This window comes from Battus philenor, unplaced genomic scaffold (genome assembly GCF_028537555.1).
Source record: "Battus philenor isolate CCGP_79_NKW_IND1 unplaced genomic scaffold, ilBatPhil1.0.hap1 SCAF_8, whole genome shotgun sequence".
NCBI classification, from domain to species: domain Eukaryota; kingdom Metazoa; phylum Arthropoda; class Insecta; order Lepidoptera; family Papilionidae; genus Battus; species Battus philenor.
The window spans coordinates 10,455,055-10,468,729 of NW_027181748.1; the positions used below are offsets into that span (position 1 = coordinate 10,455,055).

At 32.6% G+C, this 13,675-nt stretch overlaps 1 protein-coding gene across 2 annotated transcripts in view; it reads left to right on the plus strand.

Annotated features, from left to right (window-relative positions):
- The window catches only part of cindr (CIN85 and CD2AP related), a 34,105-nt gene that overhangs the window by 1,992 nt on the left and 18,438 nt on the right, over positions 1-13,675 (plus strand). Inside the window, exons 2-3 of one of the 2 annotated variants that reach the window (XM_068774942.1) lie at positions 4,491-4,674; positions 7,480-7,588. In XM_068774942.1, coding sequence (XP_068631043.1) covers positions 4,491-4,674; positions 7,480-7,588 — 293 coding nt within the window. The remainder of the gene's footprint in view (positions 1-4,490; positions 4,675-7,479; positions 7,589-13,675) is intronic. The other variant, XM_068774943.1, reaches the window with a different exon arrangement.

A 13,675-nucleotide genomic window follows, 5' to 3' on the forward strand; every position in this document is an offset into this window, starting at 1 on the left:
TCTTCATTTGAAATGTGTCGATCTTCATTTGAAAATTTGTGCATAATTTTAAGATACTTTATGCTCAGTTTTTTTTTAGTCACAACTGCTTAGTCTCATAATTAACAATTTGAGGAAATCTTTATTTACATTTAAATTATGAACATTATGTTACACTTCAGGAATTCTTTCTCTATCCATTGTCAGAGTTTTACCTTAACTTTTACATTATTTTATAAGGCTTTATCAACTTTCAGTCCTTGGTCAGGCACTTTGGACTCATCATTGAAATCAATGTTCTAACTCAAAAGCACCATTCATCTCTTTGCAGTTCTGGTAATGAGGTCTGTTTGTAGTATTGCGAATTTTGAACTTCTGTCGATCGAGACTTTTTTTTTCGCTCATATTCGATTTTTAGCTCTATCAAAAAAGTATCAGGGAATGTATAGATTTGATGTGAAAAAATAAGTGCATGATCGCATTCCGAATGTTGGCCCCAAGGTGAAGCTACTGGATCAAAACAACGTTTACCAGTGATGCCCAATGCTCTCACATGGCCTGGAAAATGTGAACCCAGAAGAGAGTGTTCCGGACGCATAAGCACGTCAACAACGGATGTAAACATTTGATGAATTGAATAAAATAGTATGGACCAATAGTCTAATCAATGTTAGAGAAGTTGCTGAGAATCTAAATATATCGATTGGCTCATGCGATTGGACCAAAAGCATCGCTTTAACGTTGCTAAGACACTATTGAAACTGATAGAGATAACCCAAATTTGCACCACATATGACCTGTGAATTGAACTGGTAACAAATTAAGGATTCTTGATTATGTTACTAAACCAGAATCCGCCGTACGAACCAAGAATAAAAGCGCTAAATACGCACGAATTTGAAATATAAAGATTATAAATAGTGCTCAATTTACACGATACTCCAAAAATGCGTCTGCATTTCTGAAAGAATAGAAAAAAATATTTTTCATCATAATAACGGACTTGTTAACACATTATTTTTGAACATATCAGACAAGACACAGGCCTCATCTTAGAATCGCCACGATGATCGATCTTGCTGCACGCATCCAGCTACTTATCTTACCTATAATTACTAATCGTTGCTTGTGTAAAAAATTTTGGTTGAAAACTACACACTATTGACTCCACCGCATTTATTTCACCTGGTCACTGATGAATTTATATTGTCTTCTAAACTGAAGAAGCTCATGAAAAGACAATGCTACTATACGATTGAAAATATAAACACGGCTTCAATGTAGGAGCTGAATAAGATTACAAAAAAAAAAATATTTGGAGTGATTCGATAATTGGAAATGACTTTGGCACATCTATATAATATCTAATGAGGTTAATTTTGAAGGAGATATATTGTATGGTTCATAAATAGATAAAAAATTTTAATTTTTTTAAAATTTAAACATCTTAAATACTTTTTGGACAAACATCGTACATGCAAGCGGATTCGGGTAATAAATAAATAATCATTTGGCTCCTTTACTCTTATCAAGTATTTTTACTAAAAAAACAGAGGATTAAAAATAAATAAGCGTGGGTTTTATTTTGATTAATTGCAAGTCACAGGAACATATTTCAAATAACTATTATTATAACTAGTAATAAAATAATAATGGGTATTAAAATTAAAGCATTTGTGTTTGTTATAGAAGGAGACAAGAAAGACACTAAACACCATTTAAAATTGGCTATTCATATAACGAAATTTTATAGTTATTTGCGTTTTAAGCTTATTTATGTTTAAATGTAGATATTTGTGTTTTAATAGGTCGTAGAAAATACAGTCACAGTTTACAGGATGTAGGAGTAACTATTTATTTATGAGTATATGCATCACGAATATTTACCAGCTGACGATTACGCATAGCTATTTCTTTTTTAGTATGATTTAAAACAATAGTGAATTAATTAAAATTATCAAGTTAGGTTTGGAATTACAAATCGCGGAACAAACAACCCTATCTCTTCTGCTTGAACCGATCACACTAAAAATCATTAAAATGGGTTTTAATACTTACTTTCCTAGTTTATTGCTAACAAACATCGTGACTACGTTTTATATGTGTATAAAATAAAGATAGTCTACCTGACTATAAACGTGAGCCTGAATTTAAATAAAAAAAAAAACAAAGTTATTATTATTTAATGGAATCAGGCGTTACCTTGCGGAAGTCTATCCTAAGTAAGAAAAGGACTAATATTTAGCCACTTTCGCACATGCAGTGGTAGGCAACAATGTGCACCGCCCGCCAGCCCGCTGATAAATGCGTATGCGGCAAACAGTGCGAATTACACAACCGCCACCGCCAAATTACTCAACACGTGTTTCACCCCTCCACGGGGCATCTTCTGGAGTTATTTTAATTTGATGTATAGACGCGCCTGTTCAGCTTGGCATGCTGATCTTAAATAAAGGCGTTATTGAAATCATTTTTCACCACCTACTCTATGAGATTGATGCCTATGCCATTTATTTTAAATTGCCTTCGCACATCTTAAATCGGTCATGCCACCAAAATTGTTTTCGACTTGCATTAAAGTCCGAAAATGTCTTTTTTTTCTCTGTCTAAAGTAGTTAATTCAATTGGTTGTGACCTGTACGGATACAATAAACTTTAGTAAATTGTTCTTTACCTAGAGTTGTTTCTTTCGCGCTTTATATGTAGCTGTTATGTTATGAATCGCTTAACATTACTGTTAAGCGATTCAATGCAAAATAATATATTAGTCATTAGTTTGACACGCACCAAAATATTAATGTGATGACAGGTTCGTTTTTGTTTTTAAATTTTATAGCGCAGTAACTACTATGTACTATACGCCCCAGTAGATTATGACTGAAGCGGGTATCCAGGTAAATAACCCACTGGAAAACATCTTGAAAGCCTTAAAAAAGTTTTGCATAATCTTATTTTACAGGTGGATATTATTTTCCACATAGAAAATTTTCTCATCGGTAAAGAGGATTCTTTGTTATCTTTTGCTGTTTTTGCAAAAACTTTCGTACAATTTGCAAACTTTCGACGGTTTGTAGCGAGTGTTATGCTCATCGCCTACAGCACTTTTTGTAGAGATGTACGTGGTAGCGACGCTGTCGTGCGTCAGCATCGATACAGTCGTTGGCTGTAGGGTGCCTTAATCCTCGATTCAGTCGCGGTGCAAACGCGATGATCGTCATCATTACTGCAATGCTTTTCAAATGCGACTGACACGCGTTAGTAGCGATGCCTTCGCGCGTTTATAAATCGTAGTGGGCGAGGAGTCCTAGGTCTTTCTAGATGTGGGATATGAATCTAGGTGGAATTTTCAGGTTCATGAGTTTTTTTTAGAAGGTCAAAACTATATAACGAAAAGCCATTAACAACAGTTTTAGAAATTTAAAGGCTAGGAACAGAATTTATTCGGCTAGGTACATTATTTGTCTTCTTTTTCTTTTCAGTCGGTTCCCCGTATATGAGGACCGTGATTATCTCTGTCCAATGCTGGCATATTTCTCTTCATGATTTATCTCCATGAGTCAGGGTCTGCCGTTCTAGTGGTCTCGCAAATAGATATCTAAAACTATATTAACTATGTTTATTCAATGTTATAACGAAAACACACTACAAGACATGGACAAAAGTACATTTGAACAGTCTCCGTCGAGATTTAAAATCACGCAAACATAATTTAAAAGTAACGTTGCTAGTAGGTTTTTGAAAGACGGCGAATTATCAGCTGCTATAAGCGGAGAAGACAGCATAGATTTCATGTTATTTTATAAACCATCTCTAGTAGTTTCCGTATAAACCAAGATAAATATAAAAAGTAATCGCTGGTTTTATACTAAGACAACTGTGCATAAAATTTATTAAGTCATGAAATTTATACTAGACTCGCGTTGGCTTTTGGTTGGAAAAGCTTTGGAAGCAAGAAATAATAATTTTAAGAATTTTCGTGAGAAAATTGGAGATATTTTCATTAGGATGCTTATTTCTTCAGAACTTTTACCTTATAGCCTAAATGCGACTTTAAAGCATAAGATAAATTCAATCCAGATGCAATATACGTGTAAAGAGACGTTATTTGTCTGATTGAACAAATTATTAACCGTCTAAAGTACAATTGCTGTTTTGTTAGAAACTATTGATTTATCTTAATTTAGATTTTTATATGATATGTCGTTGAAATATGTATATTAAATATTAATTACAATCAATATTGGAGACTTACATTCCTTATTCATAGATATATCGTCTAAGCTTTGCTATAGGCAATTTGTCATTGCACTATTTGACGCCGCCTCATTGTGCATCAGAGACATACGAATGCAAAATATTTCAAATGCATTTGTTCAACTGACCATAGATTCTTTAATGGTTTTTTTTTTCTGATCCATACAGAACGCTGAAAACATAAGCGTGCTAGTCAGTCACTCCAATGTTTTAATCCACCATGTATCTCAAATTCATATTCTTTTTTTTATTTGTAGTGACTTGCATAGCAAATTACGCTTACGATGCATCGGAACCTGACGAGCTGACCATTAGACCCGGGGACATACTGCGGGATGTGGAACGGTTGCCGGGAGGCTGGTGGCGGGGTGAGCTCCGTGGCCGTCGGGGAATGTTTCCCGATAACTTCGTGTCAATTCACACTGAACATACCACTACAAGGTTTGTTGCGGTATTTCTAATGTTTTTTTGAAATGACATAATTTTTTCAGTTTTATTTCGATCAGTGCTTGTCAAACTTCGTTTATAATCTCTTACTACTCTTAAAAATGTGTTTCGTTTCTTCTAAGGTTTTGTCAATCTTGGCTTGAAAATATGTCTGGTCTGTCTCTTGGGCAGACGACCTTATCAAGGTTGTCGGAAATTTTTAAAGCTGACCGGTACACTATGAGCAATGTATGGGGGTAGTCCTGTATCTAGCGGTGGACGTTATTTTGCTGAAATAATGATGTTGTTGGTAATACTCTCTCAAGATACTTGAAATCTTATAGAGTTATTGTTGTAGTTTATTTATGTATATTAATAAATTTTTATTATTTTTATCATATTATTATTCTTTATTTATTGTATTCCAAGAACAGTATTTTATGAAATGAATTTCGACAAAAATATTTAAATTTAGAATTAATTTATGTATCAAAAACAGCCTAATTAGTTAAGAGTATAACATCACAGTATTTTCAATATAATTTTCACGTAACATAGTTTAGTAATCCATGGCATAGCCTCATAGATAGCCTGCCACAACCTTAGTTATTTAAAATTAAATAAAAATGAATCCATGTAATAATCTGAAGTTTAGATTGATGTTATACTCACCAGAGCAAATAATAAACACAGATAAATCAAAACCATTGGTCTGATTTGGCGTTCTTCACAGCCAGTTTGTAAGATAAGATAATCGTGTTACGTATATTCTACGAGTATATTGTTCATGTTCGTACCTTAATAATTAGTATCGATAATATATTTTACTGATAAGCACATATTACGTTTTAAAATACGATATCAACTTTCAAAATTATATTTTACACTTTGGTTAAATTTTTGAACAGAATTTAGATAATCGGAGGAAAGATTGCCTAAAGTTGTTTTTGACATAATACAAATAGATATTAAAAAATTCGAATATTTTCCGGAGTCTCTACCTGTGTACAAGGAGGCGTAGTGTTACTGGCCATTATGGCCAGTATACTTTTGAGTTAAATTATCTTTGCGCGTTCGAATTCAAATCGCCGTTCGAATTTCCATCAGTGACATTGTCGCTGCCATTCTGTTTGGGTTAAAAATGTAATGACACTTTTGTAAATAGTCTACGCATCCTTGGTGATAGTATAGCTCATTTGCTGTCAGTTAATGTATGGTACGTACACCCTATTCAAAAAACATTGGTTGCAGAAATGATAACGTAATGATAATATAACAAGACAAAACGTTTTCATAATTCAGATTACTGCATGTTTTAAAATGATTGTGTCTGTCCTTGCAGACTTTGTACTTTTTACAGAATTGTTGGCCTGTTGCATCCCAATAGAAATACCTTATTATTAGATAATTAAAAGTGAGATGATTGGAATTAAAGTGTAAAAGTTTTAAGGCTTTTTGACAAAAATACATTGACGCCTTTAAAGCTTTTAAAACTACCTTCAATTGCCCTGTGTACGTTATATATACCAACTCTCTCACCAACCAATCCACCAACTCAATTTGAAAAAGGAAGAAATACGTGCACAGGTGGCCTGTAACTCCCGCTTGCATAACGCGTACAGAGGCGTATTTCGTCGTCTCTCTGCGATATATGTCATCGTGCCGATTCACGAAATGTTTTGTATAAATTTTTATAATAAGCCTCACCTTGGAGTAAATATGTACCTTTATATCTTATCCCTCAATACGTCTGATTTTTTAATTACAATAGTTTTGAATTTAGATACATTTTTTTACGTTCGTTTTTTTCTTAATAGCCAGCCATTTATCCTATATTGTTTTAGTGGTGACATTGCAACTGCATCATATATTTATGCCAGATATCAAATGAAATCGTGTATTTTGGAAATATAGTAAAATTAAGTATGGTTTGTACAATCAACAAAACATTTACATAACCTCCATTGCAACGGTTCTGTTATCTATTAACAGGTGAATTTATAACACGGCTTAAACTGTGCCTATCTTTTTACTTAGTAGGTTTATTTTAAAAATAATTAACAACACAACAATAGTTATATATTTATTTGTTATTTATTTAGAATTTACATTTATTTTTTTCCATGTCGTTGGCGCTTGTATTAGTTATAAACTGTATTATAGTCATAAGTATATTAGCCGATAGACGTCTATTGCAAAGCATAGACCTACTCCAAACATCACCACGATGACCGGTCTGATGCTGCATTCAGAGACTTCCCGCGACCTTAAGCTGTCATGTCATGGGTCCAACTATTGAGGAACCGTAATTAGCGAAATACAATTAAATGATAACATTTAAATGCTGAAACCCAACTAGCCAGAGTGCTTAGTACAAAAAGAAATAAATTCAAGATAAAATAGTATGTGTATATGACAAGTTTGTGTAAAAAGTTTACATATGGTTACTGCGTGTCATCACATGGATGATTCATAAGTAAATTGTATGTACTTTAGTTATAATATAAATATTATTTTTCTCCGATTAGCTGCTAATAATGACTATTCGTAATCTTATCAACGTAGATAAGATCGTGATAAATCATTGGTCCCGTTCAGTCAGTGGTAATTCATGGGCGTTAGTACATTTTTTAACTAGAGGAAAGAATATATCTTTACAATCGGTAACATATTGCAACGTTTGAGGTTAATTTCTTTGTTATAGAATTCTTTATCAGATAACAGTTTATACGTTTCTTTGTATACGTTTTGTGTTTGGGATATAAAAACAGTTTCTTTATTTTTTTATATGTGAGATTAAATTATGTTGTCTATTGACAGCAGGTCTGTGGAAGTGCAAGGCCGGTGTAGAGCGGTTTTCAGCTATCAACCGGCTAACCCGGATGAACTTCCTCTTTGTGTCGGGGACGTGCTCGAGGTCCTCGGGGAGGTAAGTTATCTCATCGCCCTATAATCATACTGTATAATTCATTTATTGTTATTGCATTTAAACGTGTATCTTTTTTATCTTAAGCAAATTTGCCTCTACGTATTAATGCCAAATGCTAAAGGCTTTCACAGTAACATTGAAGGATCAGGTCATTGAAATATTTATTTCACCGGATTATGACAGTGCTAATATTTCTGGCAGAACGTTAAACGGAAAAATCTGCAAGAACAGATCAGAAAGACAAATTTTATGTACAAAATATTGCTGTCCTCTATAAATCAGTAAAAACGTTTAAGTCTTTGTAGTTTATTTCCGCCAATTAATTATGTGGTGAAAATAGGAGCGCACTTTCGGCAATTTTGTGGGTAGATTTTTTTTTATAATTATAAGTGTAAATAATATAAAAAAGAAGTTAGTCGCTTTACTGAAACGTAGCTATAGACGAACCTAATTGTACGAGGATGGTTACATATACACGATGCTAAACGAAAAATATGTATCTTCTCGTTACTGTGAAGTTATTTTGCTCTGGTTTAAAAAAGGTTCTACTTAATGAATTGATAAGACTAGGGAGAGGTGCAATGTTTCACACATTTACGCAGATTATTATTAATAAACATTCATTATTTATCCAACCTATATAACTGATAACCGGATAAAACAATAATTAAAGTTTTCATGTTTTAAATGCAAGTTCTTTCACAGGTATAGTTGATCAGATCCAGTCATTGACATTTAAAGGGATTCTCAATCAAATAAATTAATTTAAGATTATACTTGGATCAAATAGAGTCCGGGGAATAGGTCGTTTTAAAAATATTCATGTTATTACTTTGATTGACTCTCGGACAATTGGTTTGATTTACCCGATTGAGTGTTAAAATCAGATTGATGTCCTCCTCGTTTACTTGTTGGTATAGAAATTAGCGATTATTTAAAAGGTTAAACTTAGATATTATAATTAAATCATATTAATAAAGGGCCTTATCAAAAGGCTTGACGTGACCTAGAGAACAAAGGAGAGGGCTCGCTGCGAGATCAAATCAAAAAAGAGAAGTTCCGCAGAAGAACCAAATTCTCCGACGTAATTCAAAGAATTGCTCACCTAAAGTGGAAGTGGCAAGTGTACATGCTGCGCGAGCCGGTAGACACGGCGCGGGAAGCCCCTCTTCCTAGATGGATCAACGACATTTAAAGTCACGGGCATCGCAAGACAGGTCATCTTGGCGAGAACTATGTAACTTGCAGTAAGCATCTATGTGTTTATATGATGATGATGTTAATGAGTTATCAAATTATAACAAAACAGTGTTCAAACTATATCTTGTATATAAATATATACACACACACATATATATATATATATATATATTATATAAATATGTATATATATATGTGTGTGTATATAAATATATATATATATATATACATATATATATATATATATAAAATTAGGTCGTGCTAGTTATACAATTATAAATGACCAAAAGAATTGTACAGTTTTAAAAATTTTGTGTTTTTGGACTTGATCTTCGTCCGAAATAATCCTATGTACTATAAGTACTAGAATATGATATTAGTTAATTTAAAAAAATTCTCACTAACGGGAAAAGACGAGACCAAACATGTATCAGAAATTTACTCATTTATTGACTAGCGGAATAAAGTTTGCCGGGTCAGCTAGTAATGTTCCAATTATATTAATTGTAAAATTATTATAGCAATTCAAATTATGTATCGTTCGGTTATGGAGTTAATACAATAGTTTACTACGTACGTCATTCCAATTATTTATTTGAAATGCATACAATAGCGATAGGTTTGGTTTTTTTAATAAACAATTTTGTTATATTACATTTTGATATTATAATTGAAAAAGTATTCCATCAATTAAATTCAATTACACATTTAAATTGAGATGCTTCGAAATTCTTTTCGAATCAGTAATTTCCCTTGGAACACAGCCTTGGTCCGAAGAGAGAGCGTGCGTAAGCTATGTATGTCTAGTGCGGTTTGGTGGTTGTCACATATCTGTAGGTTTTTTGTCCAAGGATACGCCGTTTTTCTCACGACGTCTTCGCTTTATGAACAGTGATTATATAATATTACATTTTACATAGATGATTGCTTACAGATTAAAAGTTTTGAAGGCGTGAATGTATAAAACATTCGATGTTTTTTAATGTATGCACACCTTGTCCTAAAATCAATGGTTTCAGAAATAATAAACACCGTAACTAAGAAAAATGGTTAACAAAATTCGGATTACTATGTACTGCGAGAAGTTATTGGCTTGTCGAATTACAATAGTTTCAGAGTGATCACTTTATACAGGATAGCTTGATTGAAAATGTTTCCTTTGAATTTAGCTTCTTGCTCACAAATGAGTTATACATTCATTGTTTTAAAGCTTTTACACTTATTACAAGTAAGTCTAAGTACCTGTTCCGAATGCATGGCAATAGACAAAAGTAATAAACAATTTTATAGTGGACGCTTTATTTATTGAAATGTCTTACAAATAAATAAAGATTATTAACAAAAATAGTTTTTTGTTACGTAGACTGCAAAACTAGTAATAATGTGATTATGATTTTATTGTCATGATTTATTTTTTATTTATTTATATGAAATTTTTAGAGTTAGAAATTATTATAAATGTACAAAATAATAGAGTAGTTAAATTATGAGCCTACATTTACAGGGATTTGTAGTACACGAAATTTTTTGTTTGATTACATTGTAAAACTTCTTTTAATTTTGATTAACGTCAAATGTAATCTTCATATTATTGTGTTTTATAGTAAATTTTGTTTTAAGTATTTTTATTATTACGCGACAGTACATTCCTCGTGCCTTAAGAATACCATGAATATTAATAAATAATAGTAGTCGATTTTGTCAGGTCTTTATGTTGTAAGAAATGACATTTGGTGATTTATTTTGGTTTACACAGATACAAAATACAGCCTGGAATCGAATCCGTAACAAACGGTCGTAAGTCACTATTATAGACTATATGCACAATTAAATATGCTCAAAACTTTCTTAGTATTAGGAAAGTAATGTCGCTTTCTTAAGTTAAATTCACACGACTACTATTTATTTCCAATGAACAATATATTCACCTTCGTTATCAACAAACTTTTGTCATTTAGTGTACAACGTCTTCCAGGTACGTAATGAGCTACCAAATGACAAATATCGACATGCGCAGAAACGACATTACTTTCCGGTTCCCATAATAGATTTAACTGAAGAATAATTAGTCGATTCATTAAAAAACAGTTTAAAGATTCGATTTTTGTTTTGTGTCGTTGTAATGGTACCGATCAATAAAAGTGATTGATTTGACTTTCTAACTATCCTCTGATATCCGTCGCTAGGCGTAACATCACTAGTGGAGCGTAACGATTCGATAAACCCGACTACAGCCATGCAATTTACTACCCGCGGCTACTTTCGATTTTCTTAATGCATCTGAAGCTATCCTCTTTCACCACTATCTACCGGATTTGAAATATCGCTATTTTAATGTAGCATTTACGTGTGGTTAAAATGATATCGGAGTAATTAGACCAAGCGGTGTTAAAACGGGTAAGCTGTAACAAACAAGGACGTGATTTTATTATCTGTGTACTTAAAAACGAATCTTTATTTCCTTTGGCCACGACGTAACTAGAGAATGATTACCGATTTCATTCATTCTTTTTTATTATTTTCCTAATACTGCGTTGAAGATTGTTACAGAAAACAAAAAGTAGAAAATTGCGCAACAATTGGAAAAAAATTCAGATGAATCAAAAAATCAGATGATTAAAATATTACTTGAACCTGCGAATTTGACCGTTCGACTTAAAATTTGTGTGTTTTAGCTATGACAAGACATACCGGCACCGACAATATGTACCGGGACAGCCAGTTGTTTATATATATATATATATATATATATATATATATATATTTGTAATATGTTATGGTCATAGAATAGATGGATGCTGTGTTCTTTTAGAGTAGAGACAAGGATCCGACAAGCGTGTAGTTCACTTACACGGCGGACAGACGACTGTAGACCGAGGTCTTTGAAAGATAAAATCTGGTTCCTACTGGTCCTCCTACAGGAAATATGGGGAGCCTATGTCCACCAGTACACATCCTAAGACTTAGATGATAATGTCAATACGATATACATATACGTATAAAACGAGGGCTAGGAAAATAGATCTGAGCTTTGGATGTATTTTGCATTGATTTATTATGTAGACCGCTTTTATATGGAAGAAATCTCTCGGGACGGGGAATTACTATATTTTTTATCTTGTGCGACTGGAACATAAGACTATATTAGTATGCGACCAGTTAGAGGAACAGACAATGGTTTCTTTTATTAATTTGTGATATGTGATAATGAACTTTAGTTTCATACGAATACAAATTTACTTTGAGATATAAACAAGATAAAAATAGGTACAATCTATGCGTACATGTGATCTGTAGGTATAATCCACAAGTAAATGTACATTATAATATGTAATGGTGGTTAGTGGGTAGGTAATTCTAAATCCTCATTAATTAAACGTGCAACGGTTCGATTCTCGATGTCACTAGAAACTCGGACTTGCCGCATGTGGCTCACAATACTAATTGTTTCTGTGCTATAAATACAATTATTTACTCATCTGTATTTTTATTTTTAAATTATTTAGTTTTTTATTAAGCGATTTATAAGTGTTTTTTTTTTCAAAATCGAAATACATATTTTATTTTGACTTTGGAATGAAACAATCTTTCTCTTCTGGTCTCATTAGCAAGCACACTGTCGCTCAACTAGCCACGAAGGAGGTCCAAAGGAACCACTATACTCGGGATTTCTCTACGATATTGAATAACTAAAGAGATTCGTAAGCAAACGATATTAACCGACATAGCGAATTGACAAGTTGAAGTTGAATGTGCTAAGGGTGGAGGCTTCGGTCCGAAGACGCTGGAAGCAGGCCGATTCATACCGGTGTCATTGAATATCTATGAGGGAGGCCTATGTCTAGCAGAGGAAATCTTGCGACTGAATTAATTATAATTAACTGATTTTGATTCTTTTAAACGTTTAGGTAATTATTAAATAGTTTGGTACCTAGGTACATTGTAACTTCTTAGCGAAAATTTAAATATAGGTTATTTATGTTTAGTGTCCGAACATGTCTGTTTATGGCGCACTTATTTTAATGTTTAATTATTTAAGACGTAATCGACTTGCACTTTTAAATTGTTCGGTAATGCACGGATTATCTGGGTGCCTGTTAGTTTAGCTGTTAAGAGTTCAAAATTGGTAACGAGATTACGAGGTTTCTTAAAAAACACATTTTAATTGACTTTAATATACTTTACTGACGGACGTAAATTTACGAAGTTTGTTACCTTTTTTTGTGTTATATATTCACATTGGCATTCTTAATAGGAATGTGGTAAATTGTTGGAGTACTTATTGTAATTTTTTTGTTAAAAAATATATTCAGTTAATACAGTTTACAAAATGATAATTTGACTAAAAACTTATATTTATCATAAATGTTCAATGTAGAAATCATTAAAAGGCAAATAGAGTAAATTCGGCTAGAGAAATCTTGTCTCAAATTGTATGAAATAAATATTTATACGTGATGGGACAAGTTTTGTATAAAGTGGGGTCCAAACAGAATCATTTCATTAATGTTTTACCTATACGGCTATAACAGCTCCGTCCAACTCGTATCCGGAATCGCACGAGTGAATGTATGATGTAGAAATATCAAGTTCATATTGTATTTTTAAAACAATTTCATTAAAAGTTTAAGCAGCACGTACTACTACGACAACAACTTGATTACACAAGCCTTGTACGTCTTGTTAATTTAATCATGCATATATTTATAAAATATTGGTTATTAAAATCATACGAAATATTTTATTTGCTTTTTTGCCGAGAGCAGGTTATATGCATGCATGTTATATATAAGGCCTGGGAATAATAATAATGTATTTATTGCACACAATATAGATTAAAGAAACGAAATTGAGATAAGTAAAAGAAAAATGTGTGCATGTGCGCTC